This window comes from Lagenorhynchus albirostris, chromosome X (genome assembly GCF_949774975.1).
Source record: "Lagenorhynchus albirostris chromosome X, mLagAlb1.1, whole genome shotgun sequence".
Classification (NCBI taxonomy): domain Eukaryota; kingdom Metazoa; phylum Chordata; class Mammalia; order Artiodactyla; family Delphinidae; genus Lagenorhynchus; species Lagenorhynchus albirostris.
Genome location: NC_083116.1, coordinates 29,617,492 through 29,638,239, shown reverse-complemented (window position 1 = coordinate 29,638,239; position 20,748 = coordinate 29,617,492). Strand labels below are relative to the sequence as shown.

General features: G+C 41.4%; 1 protein-coding gene across 2 annotated transcripts in view; it reads left to right on the top strand.

Moving 5' to 3' along the window:
* Window positions 1–20,748, top strand: part of IL13RA1 (interleukin 13 receptor subunit alpha 1) — a 65,259-nt gene that overhangs the window by 26,662 nt on the left and 17,849 nt on the right. For both annotated transcript variants that reach the window (XM_060136995.1, XM_060136994.1), the window contains exons 5-8: window positions 9,120–9,307; window positions 12,025–12,176; window positions 18,072–18,119; window positions 18,404–18,536. In XM_060136995.1, the coding sequence (XP_059992978.1) occupies window positions 9,120–9,307; window positions 12,025–12,176; window positions 18,072–18,119; window positions 18,404–18,536 (521 nt within the window). The remainder of the gene's footprint in view (window positions 1–9,119; window positions 9,308–12,024; window positions 12,177–18,071; window positions 18,120–18,403; window positions 18,537–20,748) is intronic.

Below are 20,748 nucleotides of genomic sequence, written 5' to 3'. Positions count from 1 at the left end.
TCACCCTTCCCCCTCCCCATATCCTCAAGTCCGTTCATTTCTTTTTCATTTATTTCTGATCTGATCTTTATGGTTTCTTTCCCTCTGCTAACTGTGGGGTTTTTTGTTCTTCTTTCTCTAATTGCTTTAGGTCTAACGTTACGTTGTTTATTTGAGATATTTCTTGTTTCTTGAGGTAGGATTGTATTGTTATAAACGTCCCTGTTAGAACTGCTTTTGCTGTATCCCATAGGTTTTGGGTCATCGTGTTTTCATTGTCATTTGTTTCTAGGTATTTTTTGATTTCCTCTTTGATTTCTTCAGTGATCTCTTGGTTATTTAGTAGTGTATTGTTTAGCATTCATGTGTTTGTATTTTTCACAGATTCTTTTTTCCTGAAATTGATATCCAGTCTCATAGCATTGTGGTCAGAAAAGATACTTGATATGATTTCAATTATCTTAAATTTACCAAGGCTTGACTTGTGACCGAAGATATGATCTATCCTGGAGAATGTTCCATGAGCACTTGAGAAGAAAGTGTATTCTGTTGTTTTTGGATGGAATGTCCTATAAATGTCAATTAAGTCCATCTTGTTTAATGTATCATTTAAAGCTTGTGTTTCCTTAGTTATTTTCATTTTGGATGATCTGTCCATGGGTGAAAGTGGGGTGTTAAAGTCCCCTACTATGAATGTGTTACTGTCGCTTTCCCCTTTTATGGCTGTTAGCCTTTGCCTTATGTATTGAGGTGCTCCTATGTTGGGTGCTTAAATATTTACAGTTGTTATATGTTCTTCTTGGATTGATCTCTTGATAGTTATGTAATGTCTTTCTTTGTCTCTTCTCGTTGTATTTGTTTTAAAGTCTACTTTCTCTGATATGAGAATTGCTACTCCAGCTTTCTTTTGATTTCCATTTGCATGGAATATCATTTTCCATCGCCTCACTTTCAGTCTGTATGTGTCCCTAAGTCTGAAGTGGGTCTCCTGTAGACAGCATATGTACGGGTCTTGTTTTTGTATCCGTTCAGGCAGTCTGTGTCTTTTGGTTGGAGTATTAAATCCATTTAAATTTAAGGTAGTTATCAATATGTGTGTTCCTATTACCATTTTCTTAATTGTTTGGGGTTCGTTATTGTAGGTCCTGTGTTTCCTGCCTAGAGAAGTTCCTTTAGCATTTGTTGTAAAGCTGGTTTGTGGTGCTGAATTCTCTTAGCTTTTGCTTTTCTGTAAAGGTTTTAATTTCTCCGTCGAATCTGAATGAGATCCTTGCTTGGTAGAATAATCTTGGTTGTAGGTTTTTCTCTTTCATCACTTTAAATATGTCCTGCCACTCCTTTCTGGCTTGCAGAGTTTCTCCTGAAAGATCAGCTGTTAACCTTATGGGGATTCCCTTGTATGTTACTCGTTGTTTTTCCCTTGCTGCTTTTAATATTTTTTCTTTGTATTTAATTTTTGATAGTTTGATTAATATGTGTCTTGGCGTGTTTCTCCTTGGATTTATCCTGTATGGGACTCTCTGTGCTTCCTGGACTTGAGTAACTATTTCCTTTCCCATATTAGGGAAGTTTTCAACTATAATCTCTTCAAATATTTTCTCAGTCCCTTTCTTTTTCTCTTCTTCTTCTGGGACCCCTATAATTCGAATGTTGGTGAGTTTAATGTTGTCCCAGAAGTCTCTGAGACTGTCCTCAATTCTTTTCGTTCTTTTTTCTTTATTCTGCTCTGTGGTAGTTATTTCCACTATTTTATCTTCCAGGTCACTTATCTGTTCTTCTGCCTCAGTTATTCTGTTCTTGATTCCTCTAGAGAATTTTTAATTTCATTTATTGTGTTGTTCATTGTTGTGTGTTTCATCTTTAGTTCTTCTAGGTCCTTGTTAAATGTTTCTTGCATTTTGTCTTTTCTATTTCCAAGATTTTGGATCATCTTTACTCTCATTACTCTGAATTCTTTTTCAGGTAGACTGCCTATTTCCTCTTCTTTTGTTTGGTCTGGTGGATTTTTACTTTGCTCCTTCATCTGCTGTGTATTTCTCTGTCTTCTCATTTTTCTTAACTTACTGTGTTTGGGGTCTCCTTTTCACAGGCTGCAGGTTCATAGTTCCCGTTGTTTTTGGTGTCTGCCCCAATGGGTGAGGTTGGTTCAGTGGGTTGTGTAGGCTTCCTGGTGGAGGGGACTGGTGCCTGTGTTCTGGTGCATAAGGCTGGATCTTGTCTTTCTGGCGAGCAGGACTGCATCCAGTGGTGCGCTTTGAGGTGTCTGTGACCTTATTATGATTTTAGGCAGCCTTTCTGCTAATGGGTGGGGTTGAGTTCCTGTCTTGCTAGTTGTTTTGCATAGGGTGTCCAGCACCGTAGCTTGCTGGTCGTTGTGTGGAGCTTGGTCTTAACGTTGAGATGGAGATCTCTGGGAGAGCTTTTGCCATTTGATATAATGTGGGGCCGGGAGGTCTATGGTGGACCAATGTCCTGAACTTGGCTCTCCACCTCAGAGGCACAGGCCTGATACCTGGCCGGAGCACCAAGACCCTGTCCGCCACACGGCTCAGAAGAAAAGGGAGAAAAAGAAAGAAAGGAAGAAAAAGAAATAAATAAAGTTATTGAAATAAAAAAATTAAAATATATTATTAAAAATATAAAAGTAATAAAAGAAGAAAGAAAGAGAGAAGAGAGCATCCAAACCAAGAAACAAATCCAGCAATGATAACAAGCGTGAAAAACTATACAAAAAAAATGGGCAGACAGAACCCTAGGACAAATGGTAAAAGCAAAGCTATACAGACAAAATCACAGAAAGAAGCATACACACACACACCCACAAAAGGAGAAAAAGGAAAAAAATATATATATATAGAAAAAAGGAAGAGGGCTTCCCTGGTGGCGCAGTGGTTGAGGGTCCGCCTGCCGATGCAGGGGACACGGGTTCGTGCCCCGGTCCGGGAAGATCCCACATGCCGTGGAGCAGCTGGGCCCGTGAGCCATGGCCGCTGAGCCTGCGCCTCCAGAGCCTGTGCTCCACAACGGGAGAGGCCACCACAGTGAGAGGCCCGCGTACCGCAAAAAAAAAAAAAAAAAAAAAAAAGGAAGAGAGCAACCAAATCAATAAACAAACCTACCAATGATAGTAAGCTCTAAATACTAAAGTAAGATAAACATAAAACCTGAAACAAATTAGATGCAGATAGCAAACCCCAAGTCTACAGTTGCTCCCAGAGTCCACCACCTCAGTTTTGGGATGATTCGTTGTCTATTCATGTATTCCACAGACGCAGGGTGCATCAGGTTGATTGTGGAGCTTTAATCCGCTGCTTCTGAGGCTGCTGGGAGAGATTTCCCTTTCTCTTCTTTGTTCGCACAGCTCCTGGGGTTCAGGTTTGCATTTGGCCCCGCCTCTGCTTGTAGGTCGCCTGAGGGCGTCTGTTCTTCGCTCAGACAGGATGGGGTTAAAGGAGCAGCTGATTCGGGGGCTCTGGCTCGCTCAGGCCTGGGGGAGGGAGGGGTGCAGATGTGGGGCGAGCCTGCGGTGGCAGAGGCCGGCGTGACGTCGCACCAGCCTGAGGCGTGCCGTGCGTTCTCCTGGGGAAGTTGTCCCTGGATCACGGGACCCTGGTAGTGGTGGACTGCACAGGCTCCTGGGAGGGGAGGTGTGGATAGTGACCTGTGCTCGCACACAGGCTTCTTGGTGGCTGTAGCAGCAGCCTTAGCGTCTCATGCCCGTCTCTGGGGTCCGTGATGATAGTCCACGGCTCGCACTGTCTCTGGAGCTCATCTAGGCGGTGCTCTGAATCCCCTCTCCTCGTGCACCCCAAAACAATGGTCTCTTGTCTCTTAGGCAGTTGCAGACTTTTTCCCAGAGTCCCTTCTGGCTAGCTGTGGTGCACTAGCCCCCTTCAGGCTGTGTTCATCTAGCCAACCACAGTCCTCTCCCTGGTATCTGACCTCCAAAGCCCGAGCCTCAGCTCCCAGCCCCACTCGCCCCTGCGTGTAAGCAGACAAGCCTCTCGAGCTGGTGAGTGCAGGTTGGCACCAATCCTCTGTGCAGGAATCTCTCCACTTTGCCCTCCACACCCCTGTTGCTGCGCCGTCCTCCATGGCTCCAAAGCTGCCCCCCTCCGCCACCCGCAGTCTCTGCCAGTGAAGGGGCTTCCTAGTGTGTGGAAACCTTTCCTCCTTCACAGCTTCCTCCCACTGGTGCAGGTCCCATCCCTATCCTTTTGTCTCTGTTTATTCTTTTTTCTTTTTCCCTATCCAGGTACGTGGGGAGTTTCTTGCCTTTTGGGAGGTCTGAGGTCTTCTGCCAGCGTTCAGCAGGTGTTCTGTAGGAGTTGTTCCACGTGTAGACGTATTTCTGATGTATCTGTGGGGAGGAAGGTGATCTCCACGGCTTACTCCTCTGCCTTCTTGAAGCTTTCTCTCCAGTATCCCCTCTTGATGAATAAATTACAAAACACTGGCCCGCCCAAGTAGAAAGGCATTCTTCTTCCTCTGGGCTGAAACGTTCTGGGCTGATGCAGTGTCTTGCCAAAGCTGACAGCAGATGGTGCTCGGGCTGGCTTTCAGCCCTTAGTTCATGCCTTGGTGCAGGGGATAATCTACAGCTATGGGAGGTGGCGCAAGAAGCCATCCTCAGAGAGTGGGGGTTCGCTGGCACCCGGGGTGGGGGGAGCAGGCATCAGTAATACCACTTCTTGTCATACATGTTCCCAGAGTTGGTCATCAGCGTGGATGGACTCTTTCTGTAACATAGACCTGTGCTGGCCAATACAAGGGCCACTAGTCACACATGACTGTTTACGTTTTAATTTAAATTAATTAAAATTAAATCGAATTAAAACTTCAGTTGCTCAGTCTTAGTAGCCCATTTCACATATGGCTAGTGGCTGCTGAATCAGACAGCACAGATCTCAAACGTTTCCATAATCCCAGAAAACGCTGTTGGGCGGTACTGGTATAACTTCTGTATCTTTTGCCCTTACTACCCCGCAGCTTATTTGTTTCTGGAGCCACACTGCCTTGGTTCAAATCCTGGCTCTCTTTCTTATTAGCAGTGTGATTTGGAGGTAGTCACTGCTCTCTGAGCCTCAGTTTTATAATCTGTAAAATGGGGGTAGTAATAATAGTGCTACTTCTTAAGGATGTTGTGAGGGCTGTTATATGAAGAGTGTTGAGAGTTGTGCCTAACTGCTAACATTTATAGAGTAAGCACGCAATACATGGTGGCTATATTGTTTTTTTATTATTCATCCCCACTCCCTTGCAGATGTAGCCAGTATACATAGCTGGCCTCTTGCCCAACCTCGCATAATTAGTGCCTAGCCCATACCTCTTCCTCCCTGCTCTCCCCTAGAGAGGTCCTTTCCAATCAAAACCACAAAAGAAAGACATGTGGCTCATTCATAATCAAGCACTCAGAATTGGTTTAGGTACCAGTTTAAATCTTGCCAAACAAACTGCAGGAGACTGTTTCCCTAATCACCAGTCAGAAAACGGGGAGTCATTTTGAAGCCCCAGGGCAATGACTTGAAGTCCTGCAGGGATAGTCTGGCATTTAAGGAAGCCTGACCTTAATAGCTACAGACTAGCCATGCCAATGAATTTTCGGGAATTTCTTACCGTATTAATCATCTTCAGAGTGGGGAAATAGTCTTTAATTTGTCCATTTCCTCCTTATGTCTACAGTATGATTCTGTGGATTCCAGTGTTTGATTTTTAACAGGAAGCACTTGAATGCGTCCTATCTTAGGTTATCATCTAATCTTTCACAAAATTTTGAAAGTTGTCTATTCAAAACCGATATTTTTCCTTTCGCTATTTTTTTTCTAAAGAACAACAAAATTTTTTTAAAATTTCATATCTGGGGTCCATGAGCATATATGAAATACTCAGGGTACAAAAATGAAAAAGGAATCTCAAAGGTTCATTATTGAAAAAAATTTAACTTTCTACATAGTTTTCTTTAGTTATGCAAAAATAATGTCATAAGTTTCTTCAGTTTTTTATTTTTGGCTGTGGGTGGAAAACATTTCAGGCCTGTCTGATCTAAAAGCTAGTCATGGCTGTAACTGAGCTTTTAAAAAACTGTTTCATTCATGAACCACAGGGGCCTACAACCACAAGAAAAATCTTATGTACAATCTCTTAAGGGACAAGGTCACTTTCTATATTGAAGCATTTCTTTGCACAGCTTTTGAAGAACTAAATACATTAGATCTGAATTTTTGTTTTCTTTTTCAAAAACGACATTATTTAGAACAGTTCTAGGTTTACAACAGAAGTGAGAGGAAGGTACAGAGATTTTCCATATACCCACTGCCCCCACAATTAATAGCCTCCCCCGTTATCAACATTCCCCACCAATAGTACATTTGTTCCAATTGATGAAGCTACACTGATACATCATAATCACCCAGAGCCCATAGTTTACATTAGGGCTCACTCTTGGTGTTCTACATTCATGGGTTTGGACAAATGTATGACATATATCCATCATTATATCATACAGAGTATTTTCATTGCCCTAAAAATCTTCTGTGTTCCACCAATTCATCTCTCCCCTACCCCAACCCCTGGCAACCACTGATTTTTTTATCCTCCATGGTCAACCACTCATCTTTTTACTGTCTGCATAGTTTTGCCTTTTCCACAATGTCATATAGTTGGAATCATACAGTACATAGCATTTTCAGAGTGGCTTCTTTCACTTAGTAATATGCATTTAAGGTTCCTCTGTGTATTTCAGAGCTTAATAGCTCATTTCTTTTTAAGGCTAAATAATATTTTGTTGTCTGGATGTACCACAGTTTATTTATCCATTTGCCTACTGAAGGACATCTTGTTGCTTCCAAGCTTTGGCAATGATGAATAAAGCTGCTTTAAACATTTGTATGCAGGTTTTCGTGTGCACATAAGTTTTCAGCTCCTTTAGGTAAATACCAAAGAGCACTATTGCTGATCATATGGTAAGAATATGTTTAGTTTTGTAAGAAACTGCCACACTGTCTTCCCAAGTGGCTGTACCATTTTGTATTCCCACCAGCAGTGAGTGAGAGTTCCTGTTGCTCCACATCCTCGTCAGCATTTGGTGTTGTTGGTGTTCTGGATTATGGACATTCTAATCGGTGTCTAGTGGTATCTTGTTGCTTTAATTTGCATTTCTCTGATGACATATGATGTGGAACATCTTTTCATATGCTTATTTGCCATCCATATATCTTCTTTGGTGGAGTGTCTGTGAAGATCTTTGGCCCATTTTTTAGTTGGGTTGTTTGTTTTATTGTTGGATTTTAAGAGTTCTTTGTATATTTTGGATAACAGTCCTTTATCAGGTGTGTCTTCTGCAAATATCTTCTCCCGGTGTGTGGCTTGTTTTCTTATTCTCTTGGTATTATCTTTTGCAGAAGTTTTTGATTTTAATGGAATTCAGCTTATCAATTATTTCTTTTAAAGATCACGCCTTTGATGTTATATCTAAAAAGTCATCATCACACCCAAGGTTGTCTAGCTCTTCTCCTGTGTTATCTCCTAGGAGGTTTATAGTTTTGCATTTTACATTTAGGTCTGTGATCCATTGTGAGTTTAAGTTTAGTTTTGTGACTAGTGTAAGGTCTGTGACTAGATTCATTTTTTTTGCATGTGGATGTCCAGTTGTTCCAGCACCATTTGTTGAAGAAACTATCTTTGCTCCATTGTCTTGCCTTTGCTCCTTTGTCACAGATCAATTGACTGTATTTATGGGAAAGATCTGAGTTTTATAAGACTGGATTTTGCAGCACAATCCCCTGGAGAATTGCTGTCAAAATGCTTATTCCTAGGCCCTGGACAAAACCTTCTAAGTAGGGTTCTCTGGGAGAAGGTTTGAGGAATCTGAATTTTTAAAATGAGCACAGATGATTCTGAAGTAAACAGGTGAAGGGTTTGGGCCTCTTTACTCTTAGTTCATTTTCTAAATTGTCTTCCTTTTCTGCAGAACCTTTGCACACCTCCCCTTGTAACTGATAATGTAAGGGTTGACTCTGTGTCTTCTGCCAGTTACTATAAAACAGAGTCCTTTGATAGTCTAGACAAAAAAGTGTAATGAGCACATTGCCTGCCTGCGCTGTGCTAGATGATCATTGGGGAAAGGTATATGTAGAGGTTTTTTGAAATGGGAAACAAGATACCAGCATTTAGAACCACACAGTGGAGTAAGACACTTAGAAAGCGATTGTGTTCTGGAACATTGATCTGGCACTGGTTGGAGGACACTGATAAAGTCAGAGAGGTCAGTCTGGAGAAGCCATGAAGCCTCAAGTGACGAGGACCTGAAACAGGATGAGGGGAATATCACAGGAGAGAAGCCCAGAAGCTTTGCAAAGGAAGAAGTAACAAAATTTGGTGATAGAATGTAGGGAAAGCGAGGAGAGGTGATTGCAAAGGCTCTAATCGAGAAGCCCAGAGAAACTGAGTTCTGACTGATGGAAACTGGGGTGGTTAGAAGAAAAGGCAGTTTGGCAGGGAAGAGGGGGCATCCGTTTTGGCTGCTGAATTTGAGGTGGGTGGAACACTCAGGTGGAGCAGTTAGGAATCTGGGACTAGCTCCAAGGCGAGAGGTCAGGATTAGGGAAATCCTCAGTGCAGAAATTCTAGTCAAGGGGTGGAAGTGATAAATGGGTGAATGGATGAGGGAGTAAGAAATAGAGAGGGATATGCAGCGGGCTGAGGACCGGATGTGAATCCTCTGAGAATAGGAGAAGGGAGAGGAGCAAGCCAAGAAAACAAGGAAGGAGCAGGCAGAGGGCCCAGAGGAGAGCCATGGGATTGAGCAGATGAGACATTTTCAGGAAGCGTAACATTTCTCATCCTGACCTCATGCCATCTCCCACACAGAAGAGGAAAAAGAGTCAGGACTCTTCTAGTTTCTCTAACTATTGAAAGTACCAATATTCATGAAAAAGGAACATTCACTTCTTCCTAGAGTATGAAATGGAGCCACATTATAAAATAGGGCTTTAAAAAATGCTACCCTGCCAGTTTGCAAATATGGCTTTTCATGGACATCTTCAGTCATTTAAAAACAACCAAACAAATAAACTTCTACCTTTGTTTCTTGAATATCTGGTTAAAAATAATGCAGAAGGTTGTCTTATTTTATCTTGCAGGCACAGCAGCCTAGGAAAAGTTCTTCAGTGTGAAGACATCTATAGAGAAGGTGAACACATTGGTTGTTCCTTTGCTCTGACTAAGGTGAAGGATTCCAGTTTTGAACAACACAGTGTCCAAGTAATGGTCAAGGACAATGCAGGAAAAATCAGACCATCCTTCAATATAGTGCCTTTAACTTCTCATGGTACGTTTTAGAAGTCCTCTAAGGCAGTGTGGATAAAAGTGTTATTTTTTTTGAACATCAATAGAAATAATAAAAAATGATGATTTTTGGTTTGAAGATCTTCCCAGAAAAAAAAAGGGACTATATTTATGTATATATTTCTTCGCTCCTTTTTAAAGAAGCCAGCTTGGAAATTCTCATATTTATTGAGCACACATGCCACATGCTTTATCCTTGTTTACTTATGAGTACACTGAGCCTTAGAGCAAGTAGTCAGTTGCAGAACCGAGATTAGAAGCTGGGCTCTGTGACTCAAGATCTCCAGAGGATGCTGCTGCAGAATAAATGTGACTTAATATAGTTCCTGGATAATCTGCCTCTTAGTTAAAAAAGCGCTTAGACTGGAGGTGGAGTGATCAGGGGTGATATTCAAACTGTCTAACATTCTGGGTGACCCAGGCACTGATCAATCAGAACAACCAGTGCAGCTGAGTTTCAGCTCACTAGAAAGAGTCCTCAACTTAGAAACTTAAGAGACCTGCTTAAGGTCCTAGCTTCTTCACTTTGGACAAGGCATATACACTCTAAGTGCTTCCTCATCTGTAAAAGGGGGTACACAGTTCCTCTTGACCTCAAAGGATTGTTGTAAGGTCCAAATGATGTGAGCTGTATAAAAGCGTTTTGTAAGTCTCTATAGCAGAGTAGTGTAAGCGTCACGTTTATTTATTTGTTGTGATATCCCGACAGAGAGCTCAGATTCTGGCTAAGTGGTACACAGAAAATTTATAGGCAAATAATCATGAATTGACAGAGGTTTCCAAGTCTGAGTAGAACACTGTTTACCGCCGCTTCAGACAGCCATGGAAATGAATTCTAGTAGTGCACGCAGGATAGCTTAGTTTGTAGGCCGGGGCGGGGGGTTGGGGTGCGGGGGGGTGTGCGGAAACTTGCCAAGTAGGATCATCTGAAGCAAAGACCTTCTCTGCACCCCCCGCCGCCCCCCGGCTTGGCAGGTTGTCCTTGTTGGACCTTTTAAAGCTCATTTTGCTGCTCTTCTTCCTAGAGATTAGTGGTGATATAAAGGGAGATCCTGGGCTTCCCTGGTGGTGCAGTGGTTAAGAATCCGCCTGCCAATGCAGGGGACACGGGTTCGAGCCCTGGTCCGGGAAGATCCCACATGCCACGGGGCAACTAAGCCCGTGCGCCACAACTACCGAGACTGTGCTCTAGAGCCTGCGAGTCACAACTACTGAGCCCGTGTGCCACAACTACTGAAGCCCGTGCTTCATGCTCTGCAACAAGAGAAGCCACCGCAATGAGAAGCCCGCACACCGCAGTGAAGAGTAGCCCCCACTCGCCGCAACTAGAGAAAGCCTGCACGCAGCAATGAAGACCCAAGGCAGCCAAAAATAAATTAATTAATTAATTAAAAAAATAAAATAAAGGGAGATCCTTCTCAGCTAGAAGATGACATTGTCAAGTTGTTTTCTGTTAATTATCCATTCTCTTTTGTTGCTCGGTCTTAAGCATAGTTGACTCCTGAAAAACTAAACTGACTAGGCTAATTTTTTGTTTTTTACTTTCTTTTAAATTGTGGTTATAATTATATAACATTAAATATACCATCTTAACCATTTTCAAGTGTACAGTTCAGTAGTGTTAAGTATATTCACATTGTTGTGCAACATATCTCTAGAACTTTCTCATCTTGTAATACTGAAACTCCATGCCCATGAAACACTAAGTCCCCCTCCCCCTGTCCCCCTCCTCCCTCCCCCAGCCCCTGGTAATCACCTTCCTACTTTCTGTTTCTATGACTGACTACTTTAGGTACCTCATATGACTGGAATCATACAGTGTTGGTCCTTTTGTGATGGACTTATTTCATTTAGCATAATGTCCTCAAGTTTCATCCATGTTGTAGCATGTGACAAAATTAGGCTGTTTTTTAATGTTTAATATTTATTTATTTATTGGCTGCGTTGGGTCTTAGTTGCAGCATGCGGGCTCATTTGTTGTGACACTCGGGCTCCAGAGTGCGTGGGCTCTGTAGTTGCAGCACGCGGGCTTAGTTGTCCCGCGGAAAACTATGCTAATGTTTGTTTTGTTTTGTTTTTTGCGGTATGCGGGCCTCTCACTGTTGTGGCCTCTCCCGTTGCGGAGCACAGGCTCCAGACGCGCAGGCTCAGCGGCCATGGCTCACGGGCCCAGCCTCTCCGCGGCACGTGGGATCCTCCCGGACCGGGGCACGAACCCGCGTCCCCTGCATCGGCAGGTGGACTCTCAACCACTGCGCCACCAGGGAAGCCCAATGCTAATGTTTTAATTGTGGTCTTTGATTGGCATAAGTGAGTGTCGCCTGGGGAAACCGCTTGTACCTGATGCTCCTTGGTACCCATCATGTAGAGGCATATCTGGACCTAAGCACTTCTTTTCTTTACCCTCCTTGTGGCAGCTAGATGTCCTGATTATACCCCAGCCATGTCCTAAGCAGATGCAGATCAGAGTTCATGTCATCTGGCAGACACCCCAAAGATGTTCCTTAGATACATTTACTAGGCGCCCTATATTAATCGTGGCTAATCAGAAATTCTGGAACTGTATGTCTGATCATGTAAGGCCATTAAAAGCATCAGCCCTATTTTGATTTCGTCTGTGACCTTCATTGTCTCTACCCATATGTGTATCTCATCAAAATAAACTCTGGAAGCTAATTTGTATTCTTCTATTTCTATCAGTGAAGCCTGATCCTCCACATATTAAAAATCTCTCCTTCCAAAATGGTGACTTATACGTGCAATGGAAGAATCCACAGAATTTTTATAGCAGATGCTTATCTTATGAAGTAGAAGTCAATAACAGCCAAGCTGAGACACATGATATTTTCTACGTAAGTTTTTTTTTGATAGTTGTTATTTAGATATTTTTCTTTCACTTGAATTTCTTACAGTGTAATAAATTGAAATATCAGTGAAATGTAGCTCTTAGATTTGTCATCTGATGATGATGGTGATGATGATGATGATGAAACTTCTCTGAAATAGAGTATGGTGAAAGGTTTGGCAGTTTATGGTAGCATCGGCTGCAAGATTCCAGCCATTCATTAATTCATTTGTTCAAAACATTTTTATTACGTGCCTACCATGTGCCAGGCACTGTTTTATGTGCACATGACACCTGACGAAAAGAATTTTTTTCCCACAAAGCTTACCTACTAGAAAACAAGTGTGTAAACGAGCAAGCTAATTTTAGAGAATGAATGTTATGCAGAAAATTAAATGGGGGTGGTGGGAAGTCCTGAGGGAATATTAGGTAGGGTAGTCATCCGAAGTGATGACGCTTGAGATGCACAGGAGCTAGCCATTTGACGATCTGGGGGCGGAGGGGACAGCATGTACAAAGGCTCTGAGGCAGGAATGAACTTGGCATGTGTGAGAAAAAGGAGACTGGTGTGACCAAAATATAGTAGGAAGAGATGTCTGAGCCTGAGGCTGGGGTCAGATTATGTGGATACCTGGAGGCTCCAGTACAGCCATTCAGTTTTCTTGGAGTTTGTGGCAACTAAAGTAGTCAGTACTGAGTAGTCAGTATTTTTTGGATTATGTACATTTACGCTATTTGTAATCTAATACAAAACATGCTAATTAGAGGTCACTGTGGGGCACTGGGCATAACTGGATGTGGCATAACCTCCGGGCCTCAGTCTCATTGTTACGCTTTACAGCAGAGGACATGAACTCGGGCCTCAAACATTTTTGTTTGGACCACAAACAAAGTGGGGTTTTGTTTGCTTGTATATTAAATTTGAATTTTTTACCCAGATTTAAAACTGTGATACCTGACAGCGTAGTTGCCATAAGGTGGTGCCTTAGGACCACGTGGACTGCCCCACTCATTTGTGTGCCACCTGCCTGGGCCCTGTGTGCATTTGAGTTTCAGAGGTTAGAAACCAAGTATATTATATTGGCTTTTAAAGGAGTCCCGAATCTCACATGTGGGCAGATTCCTTGGTCCACTTGCTTTAGCTCATCATGGGAGTTTCAAAAACTAAATTATTTTATTTACTAAAATAAGCTGGTATTAACAGGCTGTAACTCCAAGAGGAAGTGACCAGGTCCACAGCTGAGCAGACCTCTTCTGGATATTTGCAAATGAAGGCGTTTGCTGAAATAGAATAATCATTATTCGTACCAGAAACCTGAATCCCCAAATAATGCCACAAAGGAAAAGGCAAAGGGCTTCCAAGTGGGGAGGGGGTGAGGCTTGAATTTACAACCAAGTGAGTTATCCGAAAGCCGAATATGCTTGACTATTCCAGCCTTTACTGTTCTCTTCTGTCTGAAATCCTGAGACACGTGCTGCTTGCATTACTCACTTGGTACTGAATTATGTCCTGCTAGTTACGCATGATCTCTACCAAAAAATATAAGCTCCTGTAGGGAGGAGTTCGGTGGTGTTTACTTTGTGCCATTCCTGCTACTAATACCAGCTAACATATATTAAGCAATTACTATGTATTAGCTATTTTAATAAGCACTTTATTTGAATTGTCTCATTTGGTCCTCACAATAACTCCAAGGATCTAGGTCCTGTTTTTTTTTTAAATAAATTTATTTATTTACTTATTTATTTACTTATTTATTTTTGGCTGCGTTGGGTCTTCGTTGCTGTGCACAGGCTTTCCCTAGTTGTGGTGAGCGGGGGCTACTCTTCGTTGCGGTGCATGGGCTTCTCATTGTGATGGCTTCTCTTGTTGTAGAGCACAGGCTCTAGGCGCACGGGTTTCAGTAGTTGTGGCACGCGGGCTCAGTAGTTGTGGCTCGCGGGTTCTAGAGCGCAGGCTCAGCAGTTGTGGCACACGGGCTTAGTTGCTCCGCGGCATGTGGGATCTTCCCAGACCAGGGCTCGAGCCCGTGTCCCCTGCATTGGCAGGCGGATTCTTAACCACTGCACCACCAGGGAAGTCCCAAGGTCCTGTTGTTTTGTCCCCATTTTACAGATGAGAAAACTCGGTCCCAGAAGTTACTTGTAAGGTCACATTTCTAATAAGTGATAGAGTCAAGATTTCTGTAAAAGTCTGACCCCCAGGACCACCTCAATACTTCCTGTTAATAGTAGCAGGCATCACTTATTGTTTATGATGTGTTACAAATATACTCTTCTATGTACTTCTTATACAGTAGCTCATAACAATCGATGGAATAGGTTCTCTTTTAACCTACATTTTACTGAGCAGCTAAGGCTCAGAGAGGTTAAGTAACTTGCTACAGGCCACATAGCTTATAAGTATGACTTCAGAGGTTGGTCTCCATGTATTAAGCTTTGACCAAGAACACTTGGTATAAGACCATGTGCATAGTCACCACTTGATAAATTCTTGTTAAATTGAGTTACTTTTTTTTTTTTTTTTTTGCAAACTTCTGAACTGAAGAGAGCACACTATACTGTGGAACTTTATCCATCAAAACCAGAACTATAGTTGATTTGGAGTTAACTCTGTTTATACACTTGAGTTTAATGTTCTCTCTCTTAGCAGATGTTCACCAGCTGTTTCTTCCCCTAGAATGTCATCAGCTTTTTGTGTGCTTGCCGATTTTGAGCTCTGCTGGTTAGACACTTTTTGTTTCTTTCTGCAAGACTTTTTTGAGTAATTCTTTTGCCTGGTGTTCTAGTTAAGAGGGGGAAGTAGGCTGGAATATGAACGGGTGCCACCACATGGTGCTGGGTCAGAGGTAGCTCATGACAGAATCATAAAGTAAGAAGTGACTTGGCTTTGACTACCTCCATCCCCGCCAGCTATCTACTTGGTGATCTGTATCCTTGTTTTCCTTTTCTCACAGAAATATCTGAGCAGTTGGTAAACTACACAAGGAGATTTACATTTGAACAAGAGCCCAGAACTATCAATTTACACAATGATTTGCTGACTTTGGAATATATATATATCTGGGAGATGGTCCAGGGGAGGGGGGACATCAGTCTGCAACCTGGTCCCTCAAGTGGTAGTTGGCACTTGTGATTCCCCAGCAGGCCTCTGATTCCGAATGGCCAGCACTGGTGTACAGTAGCCCCCGAGTGGCCTTTGCTCTGCCCCTATATGAAATATTGATAGGATGGCTCTTCATCATTCAGTTGGCCTTTCACTCTTCGCAAATGCTGGTAGGAACCATTTAGTGAATGACATTGAATGCCAAAGATCATAGCATGTGTTCTGGTCTTTGTCCCATGTTTAAACATTTCTTTGATAGAAGTTGACTATTTTTTCCATGTTTATTGAGGTATGATTTACAAGTAAAAATTGTATATATTTAGGTTGTACAATGTGATTATTTTAAGGTGTACAACATGATTTAATATACATATACATTGTGAGATGATTATCACAAACAAGTTAACACATTCATCACCTCACAAACTTACCTTCTTTGTGTGTGTGATGAGATAGTAGATTTACAATGTTGTGTTAGTTTCTGTACAATACAGTATTATTAACTGTAATCATCATGCTGTACATTAGGTCCCCAGAATATATAACTGAAAATTTGCACCCTTGACCAACATCTTCCCATTTTCCTCACTCCCCAGCCTCTGGCAATTACCATTCTACTCTCCGCTTCAGTGAATTCGACTTTTTTGGATTCTACATACAAGTGAGATCATACAGTATTTGTCTTTCTCTCTCTGACTTATTTCACTTAGCATAATGCCCTCAAGTTCCATCCATGTTGTCACAAATGGCAGGATTTCCTTGGGGCTGCTAGATCGTATGGTAGTTCTATTTTTAATTTTTTGAGGAACCTCCATACTGTTTTCCATAGTCACTGCACCAGTTTACATTCCCACCAACAGTGCACGAGGGTTTCCTTTTATCTACACCCTCTCCAGCACTTGTTATCACTTATCTTTTTGATGATAGCCACTTAACAAGTATGAGATAATATCGCATTGTGGTTTTGATTTGCATTTCGATAATGATTAGTGATGTTGAACATCTTTTCATGGACCTGTTGGCCAGAAGTAGACTATTTAACTAAGCAACAGATTTTCATGTGTTGATTTGGAAATATTTACATTTTAAGAACTGGTTGTTCTCTTTACTTCAGACAGCACATGACTTAAGTTGTGTAGAGGAGAAAATTGCATTTTACTTTCTTTTCTCTAACCCAGTCATTTTTGGTATATTATACTCTCAACAACGGAGCATAATAGTTTTCTTTTTTTAACTTTTTATTATATATAGTATACTATAGAAAAATTGCAGAAGTCATTATGTACAGCTCAATGATTTTTCACAAATGATTTTTAACTTACATAATCAGTACCCTAGAAGCTCAATCATGACTCCTTTTGGTCACTACTTTCCCAAAGAACGATTATTATCCTGACTTCTAATCCCATAGATTAATTTTGTTGCCTCTTTTTAAACTTTATATAAACGAATTATACAGAACTTTTTTTGTGTCTGTCTTCTCTTGTTCAATGTTATGTTTATGATATTCACGGATATTGTTGCCTGTGGTTGAAGATGCATCTCATTGCATTCATTCCATCATGTCAATATACCACATTTGATTTATCCATTCTCCTGCTGATAGACATTTGAATAGTTTCCAGTTTGGAATTTTATGAATAGAGTTTTTATGAACATTTGCACACTTATTTCTTGGTGCACATATGTGTACATTTCTGTTGCACATATATGGGCCATAGGGTTACATATGATTGTCTCTAGTAGATAATAAGTTTTCCCAAATGGTTGTGCCGATTTACACTACTAAAAGCAGAAATTGAGAGTGCTAGATGCTTTACATCGTCACCAACACTTGGTATTGTCCAGTAGGTGTGTGTATCGTTATCTTATGGATTTAATATGCATTTTCCTGATAACTAATGAAGTTGAGCACTTTTTCCTATGTTTATTGGCAATTTGAATATCCTCTTGTGAAATGTCTGTTCAAGTCTTTTGCCACTTTTCTATTGGGTTGTCTGTCTTTTTCTTATTAATTTATGAGGTATATGTATGTGTGTGTATTATATATAAATATATATTTTATATATATATATGCAAGTCCTTTGTCATAAACTGCAAATATCTTTTCTCACTCTATGCATTAACTTTGAATTTCCTTAATAGGATATCTTTTGGTAAACAGAAGCTTTTAATTTTAATATAGATGATTTTTTTTTTTTTTTTTTTTGCAATACGCGGGGCTCTCACTGTTGTGGCCTCTCCCGTTGCGGAGCACAGGCTCCGGACGCGCAGGCTCAGCGGCCATGGCTCACGGGCCCAGCCGCTCCACGGCATGTGGGATCTTCCCGGACCGGGGCACGAACCCGTGTCCCCTGCATCGGCAGACGGACTCTCAACCACTGCGCCACCAGGGAAGCCCTAATATAGATGATTTTATAAAAATTTTTCCTTTATGGTTAATATTTTTTTGGTCCTATTTAAGATATCTTCCTACTTTAAGGTCATGAGGATGTTGTATGTTCTCATCTAAAAGCTTGCTGTATTTATGTATTTATTTATTAATTTATTTTAACTTTCACATTTAGATCTGCAATCCATATGGAATTGACTTTGTAAGTAGTGTGAGGTAGGGGTCAAGATTCTTTTTTTTCACATATGGATATGTAATTGACCACTTATTTTTAAAAACCTACCTCTTTTCACTGCACCTGGTCCTCTGATAATGGCATAAAAGAAAGCTTGTTAAAACGGTTAAATGATATAAAGTGTGGTCTTTAAAACTTTTTGAATGTATTCATTTTTTATATTTTCAAGGTTGAAGAGGCCAAATGTCAGGATTCAGAATTTGAAGGAAACCTAGAGGTCAGTAAGTTCAATTTTAGCTATTTGGGCTTAAACTCAGAGTAATTGGGGGTGGGACAGGGTGAGCATATCCTAAATTTGAACTGCTTTGAGAAAAACAAACTACTTTGTTCTGTGGATTATTGCCAATTTTCTTTTTCAGGAGTTAAAGTCAGATAATTTGTATTGCAATACAAAGTCTTAATCATATACAAAAGTTGGCAGATAATTAAATTTAGGATTCAGAAGCAGAGAAAGAGAATAAGCTGGTAATATTCCTTGTGTGCTTTTATTTTATATCTAAGGGTACAATTTGTTTCATGGTCCCTGGTGTTGTTCCTGATACTTTGAATACAGTCAGAATAAGAGTCAAAACAAATAAGTTATGCTATGAGGATGACAAACTCTGGAGTAATTGGAGTCAAGCAATGAGTATAGGTAAGAGAATGGGATTTTATTAAAAGTTAAACCATTGATACATGGAAACTAAGTTGAAGCAGAAACTTGATTGTGGGAAAGGGCTGTTCTTCATTCTTTTTTAAAAATTTTATTTATGTTTGGCTGCATTGGGTCTTCATTGCTGCATGCGGGGTTTCTCTAGTTGTGGCGAGCGGGGGCTACTCTTCGTTGTGGCGCACGGGCTTCTCATTGCGGTGGCTTCTTTCGTTGCAGAGCACGGGCTCTAGGCGTGCATGCTTCAGTAGTTGTGGCACGCGGGCTCAGTAGTTGTGGCTCGCAGGCTCTAGAGCACAGGCTCAGTAGTTGTGGCGCACAGGCTTAGTTGCTCCGCGGCATGTGGGATCTTCCCAGACCACGACTCGAACCCATGTCCCCTGCATTGGCAGGCGGATTCTTAACCACTGCGCCACCAGGGAAGTCCCTGTTCTTTATTCTTGACGTCAGCCAGAGAATACTTACAATTGAAATGTATTTTCTGTTTAATTATTGTCAGATCACTCAGGGTTAATTTACAATATGCAGCTCTTTGAAAATTTGCAGTCCAAATGGTGTTATCCTCTCTTCTGTCCTGTCTGTATCTTTGTTAACAACCTGAACAAAAATATAGAAGGCAGGCATGATTAAATCTGCAGATTGTGCAACGCTAGAGTACTATCCTATGTGCTGGTAACAGAATCAAGAGTAGGACAATGACCTTGATGGCATTTTATAGAGATAAACATATATCTAGGTTTGAAGAAAATCAGTTTCATTTATTAATTGAGAGGCTGAGCAAGCTATCTGCCAGGGTCAAGTACAGGATTGGAAAGACATGTCCCTTATGGATGTGTGTGCTGTGGGGTGAGGGATAGGGTTTTATTTGACTGTAAGCTCAAAGTGACTCAACATCGGTCCCTTAAATATCCCCCAAAGGCATACTGCAGTCATAGGCAGCAGTGATAGTGCAGCATCCAGAACAAGGGGGTGCTGCAGGGTGGGGCACAGTGTCCTGGCCACATCAAAAGTATACAGCATCCCACCCTGGGCACCACATTGTAAGAGGTGCATTGGCAGACTGGAATCTTTCCTTGGAAGGGTAATCAGGATGTTGAAGAATCTCAAAATTTGGGGAAGAACAGTTAACGAAGTAAGCTTAGGGAGTCATAATTGCTGAATTCTAATATTTGAGGTATTGTCAGGTAGAAGAGGGAGTAGGCTATCTTTTTTGTGGCTCCATGGGCCAAAACAGGACCAACTTAAGAACTTTCTAACAGCTATCTAACAGTCAGAGAGACAGGTTATTGAAGTAGTCAATTCCCTATTAATTGAAAGACTGAACAAGCTATGTGCCAGGCAAGGTTGTATTAGTTATCTATTATTGCATAACAAATTAGCTCCAAAATTAGTGGCTTACGAAACACATATTTGGACACAACATTGTAAAGCAACTATACTCCAATAAAAATTAATTTAAAAAAAAACAAACAAAAAACAAGAAAACACAACATTGTAAAGCAACCATACTCCAATAAAAATTAATCAAAACAAACAAACAAACAAAAAACACATATATGGGACTTCCCTGGCGGTCCAGTGGTTAAGACTCCATGCTTCCAATGCAGGGAGCGTGGGTTCGATCCCTGGTTGGGGAACTAAGATCCCACATGCTGTGCAGTGCAGCCAAAAAATTTTAAAAAAACAATTAAAAAATAAAAAACACATATTTACTATCTCACAGTTTCCATGGCTCAAAAATCTGGGCATAGCTTAGCTAGGTACGTCTGGCTCAAGTTCTCTCATAAGGTTCCAGTCAAGCTGTTGACTGGGACTTCAGTCGCATCTGAAGGCTTGACTGGGGCTGGAGAATCCACTTGCACAATCACTCATATGGTCATTGGAAAGCCTCATTTCCACTCTGGATGCTGGATGGAGGCTGTAGCAGGTTGCATCATGTGCCCCAAAAAGATATGTTCAAGTTCCAACTCCTGGTACCTGTGAATGTGACCTTATTTGGAAATAGAGTTTTTGCAGATGTAAGCAAGTTAAGATGAGGTCATACCAGCTTAGAGCAGGCCCTAAATCCAATGACTAGCATCCTTATCAGAAGAAGAGAGGATACACAGAAACACAGAGAAGAGGGCCATGTGAAGATGAAGGCAGGGATCGGAGTGATGCAGCTACAAATCCAAGGAACACCAAGGATTCCTGGGAG